The sequence below is a fragment of the Rhamphochromis sp. 'chilingali' genome (genome assembly GCF_963969265.1).
Source record: "Rhamphochromis sp. 'chilingali' genome assembly, chromosome: 3".
In the NCBI taxonomy this organism is placed as follows: Eukaryota; Metazoa; Chordata; class Actinopteri; order Cichliformes; family Cichlidae; genus Rhamphochromis; species Rhamphochromis sp. 'chilingali'.
In genome coordinates this window covers 12,238,738-12,264,071 of record NC_137931.1, presented here as the reverse complement: position 1 = coordinate 12,264,071, position 25,334 = coordinate 12,238,738, and the positions used below count along the sequence as shown (strand labels likewise).

At 39.5% G+C, this 25,334-nt stretch overlaps 1 protein-coding gene across 2 annotated transcripts in view; it reads left to right on the top strand.

Moving 5' to 3' along the window:
* Positions 1-25,334, top strand: part of LOC308393523 (gamma-aminobutyric acid receptor subunit beta-3-like) — a 99,942-nt gene that overhangs the window by 61,698 nt on the left and 12,910 nt on the right. For both annotated transcript variants that reach the window (XM_080877346.1, XM_080877347.1), the window contains 4 exons: positions 3,531-3,751; positions 11,004-11,086; positions 13,435-13,572; positions 20,412-20,564. In XM_080877346.1, coding sequence (XP_080733472.1) covers positions 3,531-3,751; positions 11,004-11,086; positions 13,435-13,572; positions 20,412-20,564 — 595 coding nt within the window. The remainder of the gene's footprint in view (positions 1-3,530; positions 3,752-11,003; positions 11,087-13,434; positions 13,573-20,411; positions 20,565-25,334) is intronic.

Below are 25,334 nucleotides of genomic sequence, written 5' to 3'. Positions count from 1 at the left end.
AACCATCATATGGCAATATTGAGAGGAGAGACTACCAAAGAGGCCTTGGTTCCACCACTATACATTTATGGCTCAGAGCCATGAGCTTTCCTTGTCATGCTGTGGGCCCAATCTGTATCCTGTGCTGACTAAGCCCTTCACTTTTACATCTCTGTGTTCTAACCAAACCTGGAAACCATATTTACTGACTGTGAAGAGCAAGTGAAAAGAAAGCAATTATTTAACACAAAGTCAGTCGCCTCAATTTGCATAAATGTATGATCCCCCTCGTCATGAAAATGCAAAACCTCGAGCATTTTGTATGCATTAGTAACACAGTGTTTCAGGCGCTTGCAAAGAGACAAACAACTACTTGGGTTATGTAACAGTTCTGTCACACATGAACATTTTGGAAAGCTGTGCTCATCACACTGGACGGTTATAATCGTGTTTTGCTTTTTTGTTTTTTGTTGTTGTTTTTTTTTTGGGGGGGGGGGGGGTTCTTGTTGTTGCCATTCGGTAAACCTGAAAACTGCAGCACCACACGGACATGTGTGCCTCTACCAGTGCCAGATTGGTGCTGGCTGGTTTCATTACAACGTCACAGCAGGTAAAGAGGGAAGATCATGGCATTGCCCCGAGAAAGAGAGAGTGAGAGAGACCGAGAGAAAGGGGGGAGAGGTGCAGAAACACAGAAATAGAGGAGAGGGACTGTTAGCTTGGTTAAGTGGATTATGTGATGTGGAGGGAGGGAGGGGCTCTGTCCTCTATCGTTGCTGCTGCTTCTGCACTGGTCAAATACGGCTCGAATCAAAGCAAAACAAAAGTATTTACTTACACAACAGTATTTAAATGTTGGATTTTCGCAGGGCTATGAGTGTACCCATGGCTGGGTTTTAAGTACTTCTTGCCAGTAATTGTTTGACTTGTGTGCCAGATGGTGAGCTTTATACAGAAAGACACAAGAACTACTATTACATAAACACTTCAGTATATGCAAATGCTGCAAAACGTAGTCACAGAGTGAGATTTCGTTTGAGTTTGTGGCTTTTTTTTTTTTTTCAGAGAACAGAGAACTGTTTTTCGTTTGTTTTTTTTTTAACATGATTGCTCATAAACTTGAGAAACAATGTGTATTTATTGAACATGCACTTAATGCTGATTTATATTATATGACATTTTCTTCTGATAATAATCATAGATTAATACTGACAGTGGTTAAAAAAATAATTTCCCAGTATTTATCCAGACAAAGACGTTTGTTATGTTAGCAACTTTTTTAAGGCTGTCCGTAGCTAGCCTACCTTGCACTTTAGGCTAATTAGCAAAAAACAGCAGCATGCTAGCACATTAATCTTGACAGTGCTATAAATGCTAATGCTGGATACTTGGTTCACCATATTGGTGTACTGGCATTAGAGCAGGGCGATTTGAACAAAAATATTTATCACGATATACATTTCAAAATTTGCAATAACGATAAAACTGACGATATAATTGACACTAGACAAAATACTTTACAACTCCACAACTTTATTAGTGCAAAAAAAAACCAAAACCCATCAATGTATTTTCACTTAAACAAGCAGCTTTTTTAAGTGCATTAAAGTTATATAAAAAATTAACAGTGCAAATGCAAATTCCTTGCTGACAGTTTAACCAAAGGGCATTTCCAGTGGAAATTGGCAGACATATCCTCAGCATAACCATGTATAATATCCACAAAATTTAAGAGGTTATACACACACAATACGGTAATATTATGTTGAAGCACAGTACGTATCACTCCGCGAGGCTCCTGCCTACGATAGCCGTAATGCTCCAACAATCCATCAAGCGGTGCGGCTTTGTAGCTTAGCAAAGTCGTACTGAAACATTTGACAGATTTTCGAGCGCCGTGTACGACATAAAATCGTTTCGAGGTCAGTAAACACAAGCTGACTTCATACATAAGGCACACGGGATCATAAGGGGCACTGTCGATTTTCAGAAAAATCAAAGGATTGATTTTAAGTGTGCCGTATTTTCCAAAAAACACGGTAATAACAACGGCCCGTTAGCACTATTTTTGGTAGAGCATCCAAAAATAGTGTTTTGTTGTGTATCTGACGGATGAAAGCCAAACCAGTTCCACACCACTGAAGTTGCAGCATTTTTACAAACCAATTATGGTTCTTCCGTTTCATTTAATGATCCGCTTTCGCTCTTCTCATTCTGCATCGCCGCCTTGTGATTATGTAAACAAAGGCACTGCGCATGCGCGTTTTAACCATATTCTATTGCGATATTTCATTTTCCTATCGTTGCCCAACATTATACCGGTATTACCGTGAACGGTATGATATAGCCCAGCCCTAACTGGCATACTGACATTTTCTACTTAGCTTAAACTAGAGCTTATTCCAGTTGTTAAAAACTAGCCTATAGTTATGAGTACAGTGTCTGATTTGGGCTAAACTCAAAATTGGACTAAAAGTAGATAAATCACAGAAAACAAAACTCAGAAAACGATAAGGGTTTACTAGTACTAATATAGGCCTAGCAAATGGACCTCCAGTTCAAATAAAATTAAGACTAAATTTACTCAACACCAATCATGCAGCAGGAAATGTTGACATACAGTGCACCTACAAAAGGAGGAGTAAAAGCTAGTGAAATATAATCACTGTACCACCAAAATCTAGTGATCATGCCAGACTGTGTATGCTGAAACAAACACAAACTTAGATTGTATTTGATTGAACAAGTATGCATTATAAATTCATCTTATTTGTAAGACAGAGTATGTGATATATTTTAACAGCAAACTTGATCTACTAATATAGTTAAAGAACTTCAAAAACTTTGCATACTGCAGTGCAATCCTAGAGATAAAGTTCTTTTTGATTGCATTTGGGTAATTGCAAAATGCCTGTTAGACTAACAAATAAGCACTGACCTTAGAGGATAGAACAATAAAGTGTTACTTAAAGCATGTGTTTCCATTTCCTTCGCCTATGGAGGATAACAGAAGAGCTGCATTCAACTACAGCACGTTGAGAGAAAACAGCCACTGGAACAGAGCTGACATTAATTCACTGTGTTTTAACAGCCTAAGTGTCACCCCATTGGAATTTAATGAAAGGGAATGTATGTTTAAAAAGCTTCTGGGCTGTTGTTATAGGTCAACTTGGAGGTTTTGTGAATCACTGTGCCTATATGAGGAATGCTCAACCACGGGAGAAAAATTAGTTGAAGATCAGGTGAAATTTTCTTAGATTTTTTTTTCAATAAAGCTGCAGCTACATGAGTCAGCCTTCCCACACACTGTTGTACAATGGCACATTACTGTGTTGGTTACTGTACTGCAAAAGACAGGGCAAAGGCACTTGAGAGAATTTGGCTAGAGTGTGTGTGTGAACCAGTTGGCCCACACTCCTTCAAAAGCTGTTCATGTTGCTTTTTAATGTCTGCTGTTTCCTGTGAAAGAAAACCTGAAGTGATTGCCTGTATAACATGTAACAATAAGCTGTACCCACCTTTTATTGTGTTTTTTCTCTTTCTATCTGCAGGACTACACATTGACTATGTATTTCCAGCAGTATTGGAGGGACAAGCGCCTGGCCTATGTGGGAATCCCTCTCAACCTGACACTTGACAACAGGGTTGCTGACCAGCTCTGGGTCCCCGACACCTACTTTCTCAATGACAAGAAGTCTTTCGTCCATGGAGTCACAGTCAAAAACCGCATGATCCGCCTGCATCCAGATGGGACTGTCCTCTATGGACTCAGGTGTGTTCTGCTTGTCAGGTCTTCTTCTTAATGAGACAGTGGGACTTTTGACTGGGCTACATGTTAGCATTCTCAGGATTCCATGTTGTACATTATCTTATGACTCAGTCACACTAGAGTAAAAGTAGGACGCCAACCTCCTTGCAACTACAAAAAGAAATGGTGGTTCATTTTGCCAAAATTTCCTTGTTGCAACTCAAAAAGGTTCTCAGTAGTTTGTATGGACCCACATGCTTGTATGCATACCAGACAATGTTGGGCATGTTTCTAATAAGATGATGGATGATGTTCTGGGAGATCTCCAACCAGATCTGGACCAGGGCTCACTGAGTTCCTGGACAATCTGAGGTGCATTTTAGCAGTGTTGGATGGACTGAAACACAATGTCACAGAGTTGTTCCATTGAATTTAGGTTGTATGAACATGAGAGTCAGTGGTAATCTTGAGTCCCTGCCTACTCTCACCATTGTTGTGCACCTGGAGTAACCCAGGACCCACTGCACAGGCACATGGTCTAACAGTCAGTCCAAGGGTTTCATCCTGATACCTAATTGCAGTCAGGGTGTTGTAACATCAGCCTGGTGTTCAGGTTGAAACTGCTCTCATTGGTGACAATTGGCCAGAATCTGCCAATTATACTATTCTATGGCAAATGCCAATCTGGCACCACAGTGCTGGGCAGTGAGAATAAGGCCCACTAAAGGACGTTGGTCCCTCGGGCCACCTTCATGAAGTCTGTTTCTGATTGCTTAGTCAGCGATATTAACACCAGTGGCCTGCTGAAGGTCATTTTGTAGGGTTCTAGAACTGCTCATCCTGTCCATCTTTGCACAAAGAAGAAGATACCAGTCCGGGTGATGGGTTAAGGACCTTCTACAGCCATTATGAAATCTCCAGTCTCCTCCTGAGACTGTGCTTTGAGACATAGTAAGTCTTCTGAAAACGACAAGTAATGATGTGCCATCCTCCAGGAGTTGGACTACCTGTGCAAACTCTGTAGGGTCCAGGTATCATGCTACCAGCAGAGAGACTGACCCTAGCTAAATGCAAAACTAATGAAAAAACAGTCAGAAAAGATGAGGAGCGGAAAAATGTCAGTGGCTGTAAAACCATTCCGGTGTTCAGGGTTGTGTCATTGTTGCCCCTTTGGTGCACCTGTTGTTAATTTAATCAACGGCAGTACAGTTGTAACTAATTAACAACCCCCTCTGCTTCTTAACTGACCAGATCGATATTCCAGAAGTTTAACTGAGTTGATGTTATGAATAAAAAAGGGCTCCCTCTAGTTTTGTTAGCAGTGGCTATTCCCCTTATGCACCCGCCTCAGTTTCTTGCTCTAACAACAATGTCATTTTCCTGTTGTTATCAAATCCACAGCTTATGCAAACTTGATCCCACTTGACTTGCTATATAGCTAAAGTTTCATATAGCTTAATCTTTGGTGCCATTAAGTGTCATTGAGACCCCAAACAATTAAAAACATATCAGAGAACCACGGTGTTGCACTGCATGACACCTGCCTTGATTACCATAGATGTGCACTGCAGTTTATTTTGAATCCCACATACATCATTATGCTGCAGTAAACACTCAGAAGAACACCAAGTGTGTATTAATCCTCCACTTAAAAATAGTCCCTTGCAAATACTACTATTTTAGAGTTTAAGGAGATTATTGAGGTTTTTGTATATATAATTTAAAAATTCTACTAATTTTTTGTGACACATACTTTCATCAAAAGTAGAGCTTAGAGTTTCAAAGACAAAGTTAAGCAGTCTAAAAGTAATACAATACACTCGAAAGCATTGTTGATTTTGGTCATTTTATTTCATAGAGGAAAATACAGAGTGACAGCAACCTCATCCTTCAAAATATTTTTTCTTAAAATGAGCCTCTATATTTAGATAAATGAAATGATGAAAAGTTCCTATGATTATATATAGTCAGAAAAATAATAACAAAAGAACTGCATAAGGCAGGTTTATTAAAAATCCCAAATCCAAAAATAGAGAAGACCTGAAAACAAGACTGAGAAGAGAGCACAACCTGACAAGCGGAGAAAAGGGTAATAAGGAACAGGTGAACGTAATCAGACCCTACCAAGGGAAAGAACAAATGATAGTGCAATCACAGAAAATCACATGGGTTCTAACCTTCAAAATAAAACAGGAAGTAAACTGAGTCAAAATCAAACTCACAAAGTCAACAGTAACCATGAAAGCTGTTCTGGACAATTCTGGGCCCTGCAAATAAGCAACACTTATCACGCAAAAAGCAACAAAAGGATGATCAGGGTCAAGAATATTCCCTAATGTTTTTCAGAGCCAAGTTAATTCTTTGTGTTCAAAGCCTTGTTTTGGCACAGTCCTGCAGCAGCTGAGAGGGTTTTGTGTCATGCTGAAGGGCATGTCAGTGTTAGCATTTTTATTATTTTATTTTTAAAGAGGGCTGCCGTTAGAGTTCATCTACGGCAAGAAGTGCAGACAGGTTAGACATGATCCACAATGCAAAGTTCAGCCTTCAGCTATTGTTTGATGTTTGTTTCATAAAGCCCTTGTTTTGAATTTCCATTGATCTTTTCGACAAGCAGGTTCAGAAGAGCTAGTGTGACCTGTTATTATGGATGCAAGCTTTGAATTATTAGAGCAAAGCAAAAACATGTGTGTGTCTGTGTGTGTGTGTGCACTTGCACACTTGCATTTGCATGTGTCAGTGTTCATACTTTATAGTCAAGCAGCTATGCTTGATTATGCAAGTGGAGTTCATAGCATTTAGCCCTGTGGACTACTTATAGACCTCTCAGTGCTTTAAGAGATCAAAAGGAGAGGGAGACGTGTGACGTGGTGTTTGTGATATGAACTGTTACATAAATGAATGCCAGGTAGAGCTGAGTGATATGTTGAATGCAGATTTTTATCGTGGTTTCAAGGCAGCCACTCTGTATTTGTGTGTTTGCTGTTTATTAGGGAAAGCAGTAAAAAATACAATTTTAAGCTCTCAAAAGCAGTTTGTATTTACATTGTAAGTTGCATTTTGCCACAATGCTGTTTGTCATTTTTGCAAATCCAATCCAATCCAATCCAACTTTATTTATATAGCACATTTAAAAACAACAAAGTTGACCAAAGTGCTTTCCAATAATAAAACAGAGATAGCAGTTAAACCCATACTTTAAGCATACAATGAAATCAATAAACAAAACAAATATATAATTGAAAAAGAAGATAAAAATAAATCAACATGAGTAGAATAAACAATAAGATATACAATGAATAAAATTAACAAAGTAAAAAGATTAAGAATGACCAACAGCTGACTGAAAACTGACTACAAACTGGCTCTGATAACACTCCTAGAAGGCCTTTGAAAAAAAGTGTGTTTTTAAAAGTGATTTAAACATTTCAAGTGTTGGGGCCAGCCTAATATGGAGGGGCAGTTTGTTCCATAGTTTGGGGGCCACAACAGCGAAAGCTCGGTCTCCTCGGTGTTTAAGTCTCGACATGGGGACAACAAGGAGTGACTGGTCAGATGATCTGAGAGACCTTTGTGGAGTGTATTGGTGTAAAAGGTCTGACAGGTAAGATGGAGCCAGGCCATTTAAAACTTTAAAAGCAAGCAATAAAATTTTAAAATGAATTCTAAAATGGACAGGCAACCAGTGTAAGGAGGCAAGAACAGGGGTAATGTGCTCACGTTTGCGTGTCCCTGTCAACAGGCGAGCAGCAGCATTCTGGACCATTTGCAAGCGTGATAGTGAAGCCTGATCAATACCAATATAAAGTCCATTACAGTAATCAAGGCGAGTGGTCACAAATGCGTGCAAAACTCTCTCCAAGTCACAAAAAGAAATAAAAGGTTTTACTTTAGAGAGCTGCCTCAACTGAAAAAAGCTTTTTCTCACCACTGTATTTACTTGTTTGTCCATTTTAAGAGCTGTGTCAAATTTTACTCCAAGGTTGGTGACAATTGATTTGACACACGATGTAAGAGGACCCAAGTCAGATGGAGGGACACCAGGTCCATTCGGCCCAAATATAATGACTTCAGTCTTCTTTTCGTTAAAATTTAAAAAATTCAGAGCCAACCATGCTCTGATATCCTTAAGACATTCTAAAATAGGCCTGAGGGGGTTAAGGTCATTGTGTTTCATCGGTAGATAAATTTGACAATCATCTGCATAAAAATGAAATGAGACTTTATGTTTTTTAATAATATGGCCAAGGGGAAGTAAATAAATACTAAAAAGAAGGGGCCCAAGGATGGATCCTTGAGGTACACCACATGGGAGGGGGGCGGAAGATGAATGAAATTTACCAAGTGAGACTGAAAAACTTCTATCAGAGAGGTATGATTTAAACCACTCCAAGTATGGTCTATTAATTGCATTTTACAGAAACTGTCTGTAATTTAAAGAAAGATTAAATGAAAGGTAAAAAATGTGCAACTACCAGTCGTTTAAAACCAATCACACACTCAGCCCTCCTGATAGCAGCTTGTGGTGCCCCAAATGCAGAATACAGATTCGTATTGTACTACAGTCAAAACCTGGAACGGTTTTGGTAAAATGATAAAAACGGAACTGTACAATTTCGGGCTTTAGTTTCACAGGATCCCATTCACTCTGACACAAGATACAGTCAAAGAGTTATTCACTTTTCAGAAGATCTTTTCTACAAGTTAATGTTAGCTTCCTTACTAACGTCTTTGGGATACTGTAGTAGTAAGATAATAGGCTAGCAATTGAATTTGCATTGAATAGAATCAGAATCAGAATCAGAAACTTTATTGTCATTGTCATGAGAACAACGAAATTAAGAATGGTCCCCGATCATTGCATCATCCCTAGCAATATCAAAATATAAATAAAACAATAAAATTCAATAAATAAAATAGATAGAATACTTAAAATACTAATAAGATATAACAGTAAAACATTCACATACATTCCCACACACATGCTTCAGACCGTGCATAGATTAACACAAGAGTGGCGTGATGGACATTTTTTTGTAGTATTCAGATGTGTTATTGCAGTTGGATAACAGCTGTGTTTGAGTCTATTAGTCCTTGCTCTGATTGCCCTGTACCGTCTGCCTGAGGGCAACAGTTCGAACAGGGAGTGGCCAGGATGTGAGGTGTCTTTTATACAGACTACTCGAGGGCACAAGAGTACTGTTAGCCTAACATTATTTGTTACTCAAATAGATGGTATTAAGGATTGACCCAGTTATACCTTGAAATTATAAACTGGTTTCTGAAGTATCATTTTGAAACCTTGAAATGAGGGTTCTGTTGTTGCTGTCTTGGTTTAAAAAATCCAGTGTGACAAGGAGGGGCAGGTCTGACCATGATACCGAACACTCAGAGTACCAGGTATAATCCTGCTGTTTGAAACACAGCGTGACTGAGATTTAAATACAGATTTAATGTTTTATTCTGTATGACCCAAAATGAGTGAATGAGCCCATAACTTCCTAATGAAAGTGTTTACATAGGTCAGCAGTGATCTGGTAAAGTTCTGCATTGGTTTATTTTTCCAACCCAAAAGCTATACCAATGTCTTATAGCTTGTATGACTTCTCCTGTACCTTTACATGAATTTTTGATGGGGTTAAATTGTGCATTGAGTCTTTGTTGGCTGAATTTAGCTGCATGTGTTAGTTTGTCCAGCTGAAGCAATAGTTTCCTTGCGGCTGTTCACATGCTACTGTAGAGTCTTTTGAAAATTTGGTCAAATCAGCAATTGGACTCTCTTTTGCTCAATACAAGCCCACAGCTAAGACTAGCTAGTTAGCTAGCTAGGTAGTTAGCTGTATGCCAAATAAAAAGAGATACTTCAACAATTTTTGTGTTTTTGATAAATGCAGTAATGAATAATAATTAAGTAAAAAGCCGTAACACAGGCATTTGGTTATTTCAGAATGGACTTCATGTCACTGGGTTATATTAGCTAACACGCGCTAACTGGTACAGTGTACGATATTTGTTTCTGACCTGGCTTTTGTTAGACAGAGTGGCATGGAAAAAAAAAAGATTAAAACTGACCCACAACCAAATGCAATTATTTCAGGTTTAATTTATCAAATGACATTTTCTGATAATCAGTTGGATTTTGAGGCTGTAATTTATATTCCAATTTATGCCATTTAGATATCATCTTTTATTCATATGAATTTTTTTTTTTTGATTAAACACCTTCGACTCCAATGTCCCCAAATCCATGGATTTTCAATATGTTCTAATTTAAAAACTGTTACTTTAATGATTTAATGTAAATCAACAAATTTTTTTTAACTGCTAATCAATACAGTGTAGGTAGTTTTTTTTTTCTTGTTGTTACCATAATGAAATGAAGAGATAAGGTAGCAGAGAAGCTTCAGTGATATTGATAATCTGTGTCATGTATTGGAAAATGTGTTGGAAGTCCATATAATCTATAATATGTGTGGTAATGCTTACTGTTAATGTTACTGTTGAAGACCTCTTATTATGTTGCTGTAATTTTTGCTGCATAATAATATCACATAATGGAGCCTCATCTCAGTCTTTGCTCAGTGAATACATCCAGTGGCTAACTGCCAAGCAGCCAGCTTTTAATCAGGCCAGACTTAGCCTAAATCATTTTGAATTTGCATTTCACTTTGCTGCTTTTTTTAACTGTCTGATTATCAGTCGTTTGAGCTCGCACATCTGATAAACAAAAGGCACAGATACCTCCTCATGACCCAGTTCAGTTGAACAGGGAAGGATGCATTTCCTTAATATCATTTTTATTTTTACAAATTTTTACTTGATCGCAGGATGGAGGGATGGACAGTTTTGGTGAAGGGGGAGCACAAAATGTTTCAAAAGCAAACATGTTCGTTGCTTGTCTTGTATGATCTATAGTCTAATTAGGTATACAGTTACACAGTCAGCATTTTAACTAGGAGGTGGTGCTATAATCTTATTTTAAGATGACAATGCCAGTAGTCTCCAGTAATATGAAACCAGCTGAGGGACAGGTTGAAAAGGCAAATGGACATTTGGTTTCCTTTAAAGATGATAGGTGCTTTCACCTTAATGCTGTAATCTAATTGTATTCCCGCAGTCCCTTATTCTGTTAGGTAACTGCTTACCTGCATTGCTATTTTTAAAACACCTCAAATCCCTTACATCTTCACTCTCCTTCTGATCCGTCTTTCAGAACAATTTTAGTAAATCACATGTGTTAACTAAAATATACCCTCTCCCCCCATGCCTTCTTTTTCAGGATAACTACAACAGCAGCATGTATGATGGATCTCAGGAGGTATCCTCTGGATGAACAGAACTGCACTCTGGAGATAGAGAGCTGTGAGTAGACAGGCCTAATGCCTTGTGGGCTTGACAGATCAACAGCGGCGCACAGGCAGAGTGTCTCATGTGTGAAATGTTACAGATGCATGAAAGAATGTGCAACCTGAGGTACAGCAGCGGTTGTGTGTGTGTTTCTCTTCTGTGTTCTGTAGCCTTTCTTTTAAATCTGTACCAGATGGATGAGGGTAGTATATATGACTATGACAAATACTTAGCTAATTTCATTCAATATTATACTTCTATAAAGATTTGGGAAAGTTTAAAAGACCAATCTAGTGCAGTTATTTAGTTAGAAGTCGTGCTTTCTTTTGCAAATGTTTGCACCTCATTTAACCTCGTAAAGATCCACTAGGTTGCCATGTGCTACTTAGGGTAGGAATAGTTTCAGACTCAATTCTACCTCTATAAATGGAATCTTATACCAGAAGTACTGTAAGGTTAAAATGCATGTAGGAAAGTAGTTTTGAAAAGTAACAGCGTCAAGTTTCTGAAACCTGCTGCTAAAATTCAACCCTAATACAACTCCTTAGTAGTTCGTCAGTAACCTGGTGGGTGTAATGAAGTAACATTGATGACAAAATAACAATTACTTTTGGAGACTATAAAAGAAAACCTCAAAAAAAAAGGAGTCTGTGCAAGACTTTACCCTCTGTCATGCATTTTCCTCTGGTTGCTTGCTGGTTCTATTGTAGCAAATATAATATTGAACTACGTCTACATAATCTGTGTCAATTATGCAGAACAACACAGGGGTTATTGTTCTGCATGCAGAGATATTTTTTTTAAACAAGCAATAAAAAGAGCTATAAATGCAAAACAGGAATATAGACAAACAGCAGGCCAAGGCATCAACCTGAGGGCAAGTCATTTAAAAATAAAAGTGATAAGTATATGGTAAGCATTCATTTATTGGTCACCTAACCAATGTAAGTCTAGTATTCGCTCTATTTTTAGCTCATTTAAGCCATTGGCCTATTTAATAGGTACACCTAGCTAGTTTCAGGCTGAACCCTATTTTGCTTTCAGAGCTGCCTTTCTTGTGGCACAAATTCAGCAAAGTCCTGGAAACATTCCATATTGACATGATAGTGCAAAACACTTAGCCCTCAGTCGATGTTTTCTCTTTTTTTGATCATTCATCACTGTGTAGAAAAATCTCAGCAGTTTCTGAAGTACTGAGATCAGTCGGTGAGACACCAACAGCCATGCAAAATTCAAAGTCACTTAAATTGATCTCTCTTCTTCAATCTGTGCTCACAATCAGCTCAGCTCTTGACTATGTCTACATGCCTAAATGTGTTGAGTTGCTGTCATGCGATTGGCCGATTGGATATATTTTGTTAACAATCAGTTTACTTATCCATTTCAGGATCCAGTGTGCCGGAGCCTATCCAGCCTATATAGGGCGAGCATGTAGAGTTGGAGGGAAATTCACATTCACACCTACAGCCAATTAGGAATCACCAACTGACTTAGAGTAACAAGGTTAGGTTAGATTAGGTTATATGTGGCCATTTAGCTGCTAAATGCTGCAAATGACTTTGGCCCTGTTCTGTTTTGTGCTGATAGCGAGCAGGCCATCGCGGCTTTAAACAGGGCTGATAAGAAACAGTGACACGAAACCGTGATGGCGTGGGCCAAAACAATGAGCTGAAAGACACCAAAGGGCTCGTTACAGACAGGGCATCCCATCTCTCTGTAGGGTGTGTTATTACGAATAACTGGGATGCCATTACACGTGTTATGTCGATATAAAAATATTGATTCAAGCAGATTTAAGTTAGACATTTCACATATCTATTTGTGAGAACTCCTCAGCGTTTGAATGCTGTATCACTTAGCGGCAGTGAGTGTCTCTGCTCGTCCTTTACAGACATCCTCAGGGCACCACTTGGTTTCATGTCAGCCTTCTGATTGGGCACTGATTTACACCTGGCATGCCAACAATACGGCAGGATAGGATTAGGCTTATCAGGAACACATAGAGTTTAAGGCTAGTTAGAGCCAATGTCTCGGCTAGAGTAAGAACAAAGCACATTGTAGATGTTTGTATTTATATTGTTTTTGGTATCATCCCCACAAAAATACTAAAGCAAGATCTGCTAATGGCACTGGACATGTCTATTTTATAATTCTTCTGACATTTTCCAAACCCCAAGTAAAGCTATTAAGAAAAGCGCCTGGTACTTGGAAACAACTTCAAAAGTGTTTTTTTATTTCCTTCCCAAATGACAGCCCAGTTGGATGATCAGCAACACTGCATGTCTTGGTCTCCAGTGATGGTTAGACAGATGGTTACACCTTGGTGTGCATGTGTGTGTGTCTGCGCACGTCTTCTTCTACAGATGGCTACACCACAGACGACATCGAGTTCTACTGGAAGGGAGGCGAGTCGGCTGTGACGGGGGTGACACGGATCGAGTTGCCTCAGTTCTCCATTGTCGATTACAAGCTGGTGTCCAAGAACGTAGTCTTTTCCACAGGTAAATGCTTCATCAGCTGGATTACCTCTGGGAATAATGCACGGTGAGGCTAACTAGGGGATGTGACATTTTAGATCATATTGTCCATTTCATGCACTGGCCTGTTTTCGGGAGCTGATTATTCCATCAGTTTCTGCAGCAAACATGCCAAAATGTCTGTTGATCTTATATCAACAGATATAATATATATATTGGTGCTTTTAATTGGATTGAAATGAGGAAATGCGCCGTCTTTGAAGTATCCCTCATGCAGCAGTAGGCAACGCAAGCTTGTTGGAATGGTGCTTAAGCGGGACATGTGGTAAATTAGAAAGTATATCATGCCCACTTCTGGCAGTTCTTGACCCAGAGAGGTGAAGTTTAATGGATGTAATGGTTCAGTTATTGTGCTATCAGTAGGAAATGTAGCTGAAGACTCTTATCAAGTCAGTGTGATTGCAGCAGTCTGATTGAGAAGCCCCTGAAAAATTGGTTTCAAATACAATAATAATAAATAGTCATAATTAAAGACATGAATGTCTAAGTTTGTAGTTATTATTTATGAAAACCTCAGTTTCAATTCAGTTTTATATAGATAATACGATATGATTTATATAGCCCCAAACCACAACAGCTATCCTTTCAAGATGCTTCATAGTGTAAGGTAAAGACCCTAAAATAATGGGGAGAAAGCCCAAGCAACTAGGCAACCCCTATGAGTGACCACTTGGCGACAGTGGGAAGAAAAAACTCCCTTTTAACAGGAAACAAACCTCCGGCAGAACCAGACTCTGGCAAGGCAGCCTGCTGAACAGCTGGGATTGAGGGGAGGAAGATGGGACAAAAAATGATATTAAACAGTCACACAGCTGTTTGCAGATCTGATCTGAAATGTTGTTCCTTTCAGAAATCGCTCATGTTGAAACAACTAAATTGATGTAGGTTTGAAAGAAAATTGTATCTTAACATGAAAGTTGTATCAACATTTTTTGAATTATTTGTATAGCTTCATTCACTGTCATCACAATACAGTGACAAACACTTGAGGATGAGGATGTTACTTTAATACTGTTACACCCTACTATATTCACTCTCTGTGGGCTAAAATCTCCCGCTGCACTACAAAGCATCCTGCTGCTAGAGCCCAGCCGATATTCAGTGATTCAAATATTGTGATAGTCCGATATGTGGGCAGATTTTTTTCCCTTTCAGAAACACGAAGCATAAACAGATTGTCACGAGCCAGCAGATCTCAGACCTTATTTATCATCAAATGACCTTTAACCTCTAATGAAATGTGGATGACAAGAAACACTGAGGAAGAGTTTCAGTATAGTTAGAAGGCAAAATGACAGGTTAAGGCAACTTGTAAAGTCAATGTATATGAAGGATTTACCGTATCACATTTCATGTTCTAATTCATGTGTGTCAGATCGCTGTAGAGGAGCTATTTTAACAAGTAATCCTCATTTCAATCATATTCCATGAACTTTGATTTGACACGTCGCCCATCCACAGAGGTCCAAAATGAATCAGACTGTTACTGAATGTGTACATTTACGCCGGAACGCAGAGTGTTTATGAACATTTCGAAACCAGCGACCATATAATCTGGTCAGAGGGGACACATCGAGAAAGGCGGCTTCTCCGGAGCCTCGGAAATAAAAGCTGTGTGACATTTAGTAATAATGTAATTTCTCACAGAAGTTATGCTCATGAGGAAGTGCCACGCTGGGTCTGAAAAGGACATGCACAGTAAATCACTCTTTGTTTGCCTTCTCGGGCGTGCGTAACATTTCTGTTGTGGCCGTTCTGTGTTATTTTCTGTTTTTTCATGCTGAGATGCTGTTGAAGCACGCGTGCACCTTTCTCTGTCTGTACTGCACGTGCGGCTGCTTTCCATTTACCATCATACGCGGGTGTCTCTGCCCTTCATGTGAATCACATGTAAGTGTGCCGATGCAAGCGCGTCTCTTGTTTATGAGAGGCGGCTTGTCCCTTGTGGGTGGTGGCTATTATTTTAATGTCCGGTGGTCTGCTCGCCCGCTCAGGATGTGTGAAGCACATCAAAGGCTCCCTGCCAGGCTGCCTAATGATCAGGTCTTGTCCATGTCATGTGCCACTAGCAAGCCTTTAGTTCCCTTCCCTTTTTTTCCTTTCCTGCTATCCCTCCAATCTGTCACTATCTCTCTCCCTCTTTTCTCTTCCTCCTGTTTTCCCTCCGGGCTTTCTTTAATATAACTTTTCTTAGTGCTTTTAAAAGGTGTGCTTGGATGCCAACTACCCTGCTCGCTGCAAGAAAAAAAACCCGGGTTTCAGGGCATCATAAATTCATGTGAAATGAGGCCCTCAACACATCAGTGTTTCTCATTTAAACACACACAAACTGTCTGTTTGCATGCGAGGGTAATATCTGCATGTCCGTATGGAAATGCTTGTATGGCCACTAGGGCAACATTTCTGAGTTAGGTAACATTTAATAGACTGTATAGAAAAGATGGATGTTGCTACCATGGTTTCAAAAGTCTGCTCAGGAACAACTCAAGGAACACAACAAAGCTCGCTTAGTCCCAAACCAATCAAGCATCAGAACAAGCTTGATTCACTGATGTTACCTAATGGATCCAAAGTCCGGCACCCCCAGAGATCCTCTGTGTGTGCATCAGGAGGTCAGAGCTCTTTTTGGCAGAACAGAGAAGCAACAAAATACTAAGCGGGTGGCTTTAATTCTGTGACTCGTTGTTCTTTAAGCCTCGAATATACCTTCGAGTTTGTGTGTTTTAGAAAACAAGAAATGCTTCGTTAACAGCTTTAGAAAAAAAAGCCCTGAAAGTACTCATTTTTAATTAATGTAGGACTGAAATTCATTAAGAAGCTTTTGCAGACTGCGCACAAGGACAAATCTGGCTCACTTTTGCCGAGCAACGGTATTAGAAAAAAAGACTTCACTAAGACTTCTGCTGCATACTTGCGATACACTTTTAAAAGCCAGTAATGCAAACAGTTATATCATGCAGTGCTTCATCTGAGCTGCAGGTAGTCAGCCCAACATAAAAACACGGAAAGCTAAAAAACAACCTTCATAAAGAAAGCTTGAGCAGCAGGATCCAGTGCAAGATTGGCGCGTATGGGGTCAGTGGATCCCTTAAAGATGCGTCTCATTGCCAGAATCAAACTGTCAGTGGATACAACACAGCCTCTCATTGCTTCTAAACCTTGACAGTAACACTCCTGCGATCAGCGTGTCAAAGCAGACAAAAAAAGTCACCACCTTCAGCCTTACCCAGACTCCACTATATGACTGCCATCATCACCTTAACTCTTCGCCTTTTCTGTTTTTTTCCCCCTCTTCTCCGTCCTCCCTCTCCTCCCTCTCCTCCCCGCCCTCGCACATGGTGTTCCTCCCACTTGCCGATGTTGTTTGGTATAGCAGTTACAGCCAGTACTGCTCTACACCCACACACAAGTGAACCTCAGCCTCCTCTTTTTCTGAGCCACTTCTGCATCTGCTACTGCGGAGATACTCTGCTCCGATTTAGGCTGGAGGAGTTGCCATTAAAGCTGCATCTAAAAGAGTGAATGGGATATTGCCACAGTCTGTTCCTATATTCACACTGCAGTGAAGTGTAGGTTCAGCATGTGTGGAGTTTATTCACTGCTGCCAAAACTGTAAATATTGGAGAATCATTGAATGTGATAAACAACGCATACTTTGTGTATTTATATGAACGCTAACATATGCTCGACTGTGAGATGAAGCTTTGGTTAAAGTTGCACAAAGAATTAAACACAGAAGCTTATGGAATTAGCTAGTTGAGACAATTAATTGATCAGTGAATCATTTAAGCAACTAATCAGTTGATTAGTGAAAGTCAAACGGAGTCAAATTCTTCGTTTTGGCCAAATAAGGTTTTTTGTAACTCATTTTAATCAATACATCCAGGTAAAATTTCACAATCACACAGTATTGGGGCAATGTGTCAGCTAGTGAGCACACCCTAGATATGCCTCCTATAGAAATCGAATTATTTTTTTTCTTTTATTCAGTATAACCCAAAATGATTGACTGAACCCATAAACTAATCAGTAAAGTCTTTACAGGATTAGAGAGCCTTTCCAGTTCTGACAAACCTGCCTACATAAACGTTCTTGCCGATATTGACAAGGGTTAGACTCTCAAACCAACAACTTGTGTCTCTAACCCTAAGATGTAGCTTTTACTTTAGATTTGATTGTTGTTAAGCTGACTGGAAAACCAAATATACCAAACAACATCCATGGATGTCTGGTGCTTGGTGAGGTAACTTTGGAACAACCAATCAAATTGGCACGAGGATCTGTTAACACCAAAATCCCTACTTTAGGCTTACATGCTTTACTTGTATTTATTTGTAAGTGGAAGTGATGGGATAATTTGGGATATTTTATTACACCTAGTTAGGTGTAATATTACTTTAGCATGTGTTCATGTTTCTAATTAGTCGAGTCATTCGTAATGAGTCATTTGGCACCGGGCCCCGAGAGTTGAGGCTCGGGTGTGAAATTTATGGTTTTCAGGGTTTTTATCGTTAGCTCGGTTTCCCTGGGTGTTTTCCCATGTTGTAGTTGTTTTATTTTGAAAGAAATATTTACGCGTTACCATAGCGATCAGAGAGCATTAAGAGGCAGCGAGGAGGATGTTACTCTGTGTTGTTGGCACATTTCTGGAGGAATAAGTTACACAATTACACAGTGAATTTGCGTTTATTATTATATTTACAAAATACCACAGTTTTTGTCTTGGTCGTATCATTTTATTTTGTTGTATTTATCCGCGACACCGCAAAGGCTGGTCCGTAAAATTATTCTGACATTAAACCGGTCCGTGGTGCAAAAAAGGTTGGAGACCTCTGGACTAGATGGACAAAACTATCAGGCCACACCTCATAATCTGAATTTTGTCAAAAAGTGGGTCATTCGAAAGAGCTCACTGAATTTTAGTGCGGGAAACAAATAGGTTGCTAAGTCAACTGATGAAAATTCTACCCTCTTAGATATTCCACGATAAGCTGGTTTTAATGCAAAGTGCAAATGCTTTAGGAGCCACAGGAATTCAGCCATGAAGTGGCTGTGTAAAGTCCCAAAGCAGGGTTACCAAGTGCTCAGGTGCAAAGTGTGTAAAAGTTGCCAACACTCTGCTGAGTTGGCATTAAGATCAGCACTAAAACTGTGCGCCAGGAGCTTCATGGCATGGCAGTTCCTGCAGGGGTAATGTGTAGGTGGCCTAGTCCTTTTGTCTATATACTTCTGTATTTCTACATGGTTTTTATCTTGAAGGACGCAGTTATAGAAATAAAAAGAAATAAAAGTGGCATTAAAACTGAACAAATGTTATCTACTTGATAAATAAATTAAATGAAAACCGAAAGACAAGCAAAAATCATTATGTTTCAGGGACCTTTTTAAAAAATATTTCAGAACTCATGAAGGCACGAAGGTCAAGGGAAAAACGTCTTTTTTGCATCAATAAAGAATATTTTTCTTCATGTTGACTTCAGTGTACATGTATATTGTCTGGTATGTGTTTGTGGTACATGTATAGACTTTGTTGTTCATTTGTTTGTTGGTGATAAAAATTTGATAGGTAGGTGGAAAAATAATGAATTTAAGCCTAGTAGGATTCACTTTCTGGGAACTATGAATATCTTCAGTATAATAAACAAATCCCATATAGACCAGTTGGGCCAACACTGCATTATAGCCTGCTGGTGCGAGACTGTTTTGGGAGTATAATGAGTTAATGTGGGCTTTGTGCATGACATACTAAATAATTCCACTGATCCATCATGATATAAAATGGGGTTTGTGGGTGCTGAATGCTTTAAAAAGTCAAATCAGTCAATAGCACTTAGAGTACATAATAACATTTGATGTATGGCCTGTTTTTGAAATTATATGTTGCCATTTTTATTGCTATCTAACATACAGCTGGTGCTGAATCTTAATGAGATTGGGTGTGGGGTTTTTTTTTTTGTTTTTTTTTTAAGTGACTCTATGAAACTCCACACAAGTGTGTAGTCGATTGGACCCACGCTCACCATAAGTAGCTTTGGCTGACACCCACGGATTGGCAATTACAGCATAATGGGCCCCACTTCTCCTCCAATATAAAACAAAAATGGAAAAATGTCTAAGAATAGTGGGAGTAACAAGCCATAGATAAAATCTATATAGAGACATAATGCTAGGAGATTGATGAGAAACCGTGCCACGCCATTTATATCAGCGCTTCATGCACAGTCATGCACAGACTCTGTTTATATTTCAGGTCATGGAAAAAAAATTAATGGCAAAAATGCTCTCTCAAAAGCAGCGCTATAATTTGAAATTCCTGACTTATGAAGCCTCTGAAGCACCGCTACATGCATTTATAAAGCTCAGCATTCTTGTAATGCCGAATCCTTCAGAATCCACCCATGAATTATGGAGGTGGATGATGTGGAGAATTGATAAATCAAAACGTGGTGAAATTTTTATCACCGTCCTGAATATTGTGTCACATCTCTCTGATGCATGACTGCAGTTTTGTGTGCGCGTGTGAGAGCGAGTCAGTGTGCGTTTGCGCGTTTGAAGGGGATGCTTGTTACCATGGCGACCCATGCTGCTGGGGTTGCTGTGGAAACTGAAACAAAAACACGAGGTGTCCCTGCATGCTTCTCAGAAGAACAAAGTTAAAACATTATCAAGTGAATGCAAAAATAACGTCTAAGGGATGTTAATATGTTTCATTTTACCAGTTTTTATATTACACGCCATGAACCTTCAGAGGTTCTTGCCTACTTTATCTCTCAACCACTCGTCTCTGTCTCGCTTATCTTAAGGTGCCTACCCTCGACTGTCTCTGAGCTTCAAGCTGAAGAGGAACATCGGCTACTTTATTTTGCAGACGTACATGCCATCAATCCTAATTACCATCCTCTCCTGGGTGTCCTTCTGGATAAACTATGATGCGTCAGCAGCCAGAGTGGCTCTAGGTAAGTAGTGGTGACTGTTTAAGAGCAAGTATTTTTCTTTCTCAGATGAGGTCGGGGACTGGTAGAAATCAGAAGCTGCCTTTCTTCCTTCAGCTTGATTCCCAAAATAGTCTGAACTTCTCCTGTTATTGTGTCTGAGCTTTGGGAACTGGCCTGTAAATGGATGGACTAAATGGTGATAGATTTGAGGAAAAGTGCCATCCTGTATGTCTTAATGGACTGTTTTTATCCATTGTGACAGTTTCTGTAGGGCAAAAGTACAAATTCACTGAGAAGCCTTCACGAGCTACAAATTCATCACATATCTAATGGGCATTATTTAACCTCTACTTGAGTGGTGCAGTTTAGTAGCACTCAACAATGCAGAGATCAAGTAAACAAGTCAGTGGTATGTAATTATGGAGATTTCAAGCTGGAGGCTGAAGCATAGTTTTGCCTTTGTGTAAAGCTGAGCCGACCACACATCAGGCAAGTGCAATGGTCAGGATATGAAGGCAGCCAAGGTAATATCTCAGGTGCAATTTATACATAGTGCTTTCCACAACACTCATACTTGACATGCTAAATAGGTAATTAAGTGTTCATTAAGCTACACCTCTAAATAACTGAGGTCCAGTTCAAGCGTAAGGAGTAAGGAAACAGCTCTACTGCCTATTTCTGAGAGAGGGTGGTCTCTTCCTTTAGTTTTTATAAACCCCAAAACAAGATGAAACTCAAAAGAAGTATATGTGATATAGCTTTTGTTAGCGCTAATATTATGCAAGGTAGCCATAAACCATGTTTAGCCGTAAGTACTAGCTGTGAATACTGCTGTAAAAACAGCATACTGTCTGTACTAAGATTGTGTTGAACATTTATTAGCAGCAACATGGCAACCAGAGATCACTTCAAGTGACGACAGGCAAAATAACCACTGGTGACTTGAAGTGGGCGAGTCCCGAGTTACACTGTTCTCAACTTTGTAATTGCTAATGCTAACTTCAATGTTGCTTTGCAGTTAGCAAAATAACGTTTTGGTTACTTTGAGCAAATCACTACTTTATGGAGTTTAACTACCCAGCAAACATAGTGAAAACTGTGACATTATTCGATGGATCAAAGCGGTTTGTGGTAAGATTACGCCACAAATGAACAGATGTTGATATTTCCTCAAATTTTTGTGTTTCAGCAATGTCTACTCTTACGAAGCAAGAAATGTCAGTCATACATACAACAAAGAAAGAAAATGGATGTGTGTTTTTTTTTACAGCATTGGAGTGATAAATAATTTAGATATGAAATAGATGCAATCAGACAGCCACTCTGCATAAATCCAGATAAGTTCAACATGTAATACACAATCAGTTGTGTGTTGCTTACTTGCTTATCTGGATAGTCACCACCATTTACACTCTGTCCCCCAGTATTAGTATAACCTTTTAGAGCAGTCTGATCTAAGTCTTTATTAGTTCTCTAATCATTTTTGTTCTAACAATATGTCAGAAAGTGTGTTACATAATATAACAATTGTGTGAAATATCATTGTTTAACGCTACTGGTTAAACTAAGTAACACATTTTTAACCAAACAGATGATGAGATGGTGAGCCTTTCGTTAGTAAGATTTCCCATTGTTAGAGATGCTGTAGGTGGTTGGAGAGAACTAACATTGTCAGATACCCTTCAGGGACTATTTTGGAGCCATTTCACAGTGAAAAGAGAAGGCTCTCTCTGAACTGGCAACAAGCCACGGATTCATGCAGCAAAGCCTCCGCAACCGGCAAACTTTTCCAAAAAAAAAAAAAGAAATTCCAAGTTGTGCTAAATAAATGATGCCATGGAAAATGAAAGCACAGCTTTATGTGCTAATCTTGAATTAGGAATATTTGTAGTTGTTTTCCTTTATTGACTTTTCATAAAATGCTTTCATAACACTTAACTATCCCAACTAGGCAAATTAAGGCAGAAGGGGCCAGACCTTTAAAATCCCAGACTGTAATCAGTTGGCAGTAGTAGCCAACAAGTAGTCAAGTTTGGCTGCAACTAAAGATTTAAACGAATCAGTTGATGACTGATTGGGTAATTATTCAGCTTCTAAAAGTGTAAGGTGACCTTTTGAGGTTGGTTGTCCAAAATCCAAAGACAGGCAATAAATCTGCAGTGCTGCTCTGCCGTTGTGGACAAACTTGACGGAAACTTTCAGGTGTGGCTGGAGATGGGTGAGCAGTAAATGTTTGCCCAGGGGCCAAATAGTTCAATCTGGCCATGCCAATTGATTGCTGCTTCAGTCCTTCAGTTCAGTTTGTAAGGATAGATAATGGACCAGTAATGACCTTAACACATCATAATGCTTTTTGGAAAACATGTTTTGATCCATTACCTTTCAGCAGCATCCATCTGTTCCCCTGCTACCCTGGAGGGAATCTGTGTGTGTGTGTGTGTGTGTGTGTGTGTGTGTGTGTGTGTGTGTGTGTGTGTGTGTGTGTGTGTGTGTGTGTGTGTGTGTGTGTGTGTGTGTGTGTGTGTGTGTGCATGCATATACTTCTCTTTTACTGCACGGTTTCTTTACGTATCTTTTCGTCAAGGCATGTATGCAATATCCGGTCATTATCGTATGCCTTGGAGTGTATGTCTGCTTTTTTTGTATGTGTGATAGCTGCAATATCTGGCATGTAGCTCGACAGGCGAAAGGCAACCAGAGGTCCATTCTCTACTCCTGATGGACCTTTTTGAGCTTTCAGCAGATATCTTGATTGTGGAAGAGGCTGTGTGTGTGTGCATGGATTGCTCTTTGTGTCTATGTGTGTGCACACACCTGCCGGTAAAAGCAGTGTAATGATCAGGAGGAAATCAATTCCAGGAGGCAGCAGGCAAACAATTGAATTGTTTGAAGGAGAATCTCATTTTCCTGAGCAATTCCAAAGGATTGCAAAGTTACAAATTACCTGCTTGCACCTTAATCTGGTTGCAAGCTTTTTTCCACAGTCAGGACCTTTATTCATACTTGTATTATGTGTACAGTTAGGGTACAGTTAGCTGTACAAGAACACTTTTAGAGTAACATAAGACACATAAGTTTGAAATCAGTATATGTTTGTTCAAACTTTTGAAATTTTCATATGGAATTTTTACCTATTAAGAGATGGAGATCTTTTAGCAAAAGGCCGACTACATGTAAGAGAGTTGATTTGAAAGGTCAATTTTATACTTCCTGATGATGGCTGTGTTTAGCATCTAACCTCATCTAACATCTAACCAGTTTAATGTTGACCTGGTGAATGTTGAGAGGTTAAAGTTTATAGACAGTGTGCTACAATTCCAATGTCAGGCTGTTTTAGATTAGATAATACATATCATAACCATCTATCCATTTGGATAGGTGGGATACACCATTGGCAGGTTACCAGTCAGTCACAGGGCTAAAACCGACAGGTAACCATTCATTCTCAGATTCACACCTCAAGCCACTTTAGAATCGTGAGTTAATCTAACATTCATGTCTTTGGACTGTGAAAGAAGAAGCAATACCCTGAGAAAACCCACACGCAGAGGGGAAAGCATGCTCAGCACAGAGAGGCCACTGATGTGTGGATCACCAGTGAGAACTTAGAAGGTCTGATAAATCTTTAACTCTTACCCCTTGGACATCTACTGGGAGTAGCCCCCCAAAAAACACATCTTTATTGATATATACTGAGGCGTCAAAACTTGTCATTAAGGGTACAAAATAACTCTACAAGCTACTGAGTGACCTCTTAAGTTACAAAGGCACATAAGGGGTAGTTTCCAAAGTTTGAGATAGAGACCTATTTGCTCCAAAATCATCTGTTCATGTTCATCAGTCACTTAGCTCCAGTGCCCTCAACAGCCATGCTAGTTACCACTTTTGTTGCGCATGCACTAAAATAACTTAATTTTAATGTCAGAAAAAGTAGAAGTATGTCAGTAGAGTTCTGCTTTCTGCCCCAGAACTTCAAATGCCAAAGCTGAAACTCTACAGACTGCTGCCAAGTTTTCTTAGCTTTCCAAGATGTAAGTATATCTGTTTAGTTTAGTTTGCAGTCCTACTAGACTGCCTGTACCCCTTGAAGAACAAAGACATTTTTCTAATGATTGTCAAACCACATCTTTATAGACGTATTACTACATTTTTATGTGCTTTAAGCCCCGCGTGCAGTCCTATCAGACTGACAGTTTGCGCTGTCTGCAAGTGATGAATTGAAGTGTTCAATAAACACTGCTTTGATTTACCTCCTGTGCCTGTCATTTTACAGGCATAACGGGATTCTGTATAATATATCTTTTTCTCTTTTCATAATGTGGAGCTGTGTTCCTAATGGCCTATTGGCACATGATTAGAGGAGATTTGATTGCCGTGCGCCTTTGTTCCAGCTGTTTGGGTGGAAAAGAGATTTGGGGACATATAACAAGAGAAAGGTGGGGGAGGGGACTCTTAAAAAAATGTGCTGCGTGAGCAAAGAGGGAAATCACCACAAAATGATGGCAAGATTAAGAAGCGGGGAACAATGAGACAAGACAAGGTGGGGGGAAGGAGGAGGGGAGAGACCAGAAGGAAAGGGAGCAAGAGAAACCCCATCAAACTATATTTCTCCCCAAAGAGTGTAACACCGTGATGAAAGAGGAGGGAGGCCCACATGCGCGTGGCCCCTTGATTAAATTGTCCGAACAGGGAGCGAGGGAGGGGGCAAATGAAAGGAAGTGAGGACTGGAAGAAGAGAGGGAGCGAAGGACAGAGATTAATGGTACAGCTCAGCGAACACCTATAAAGAAC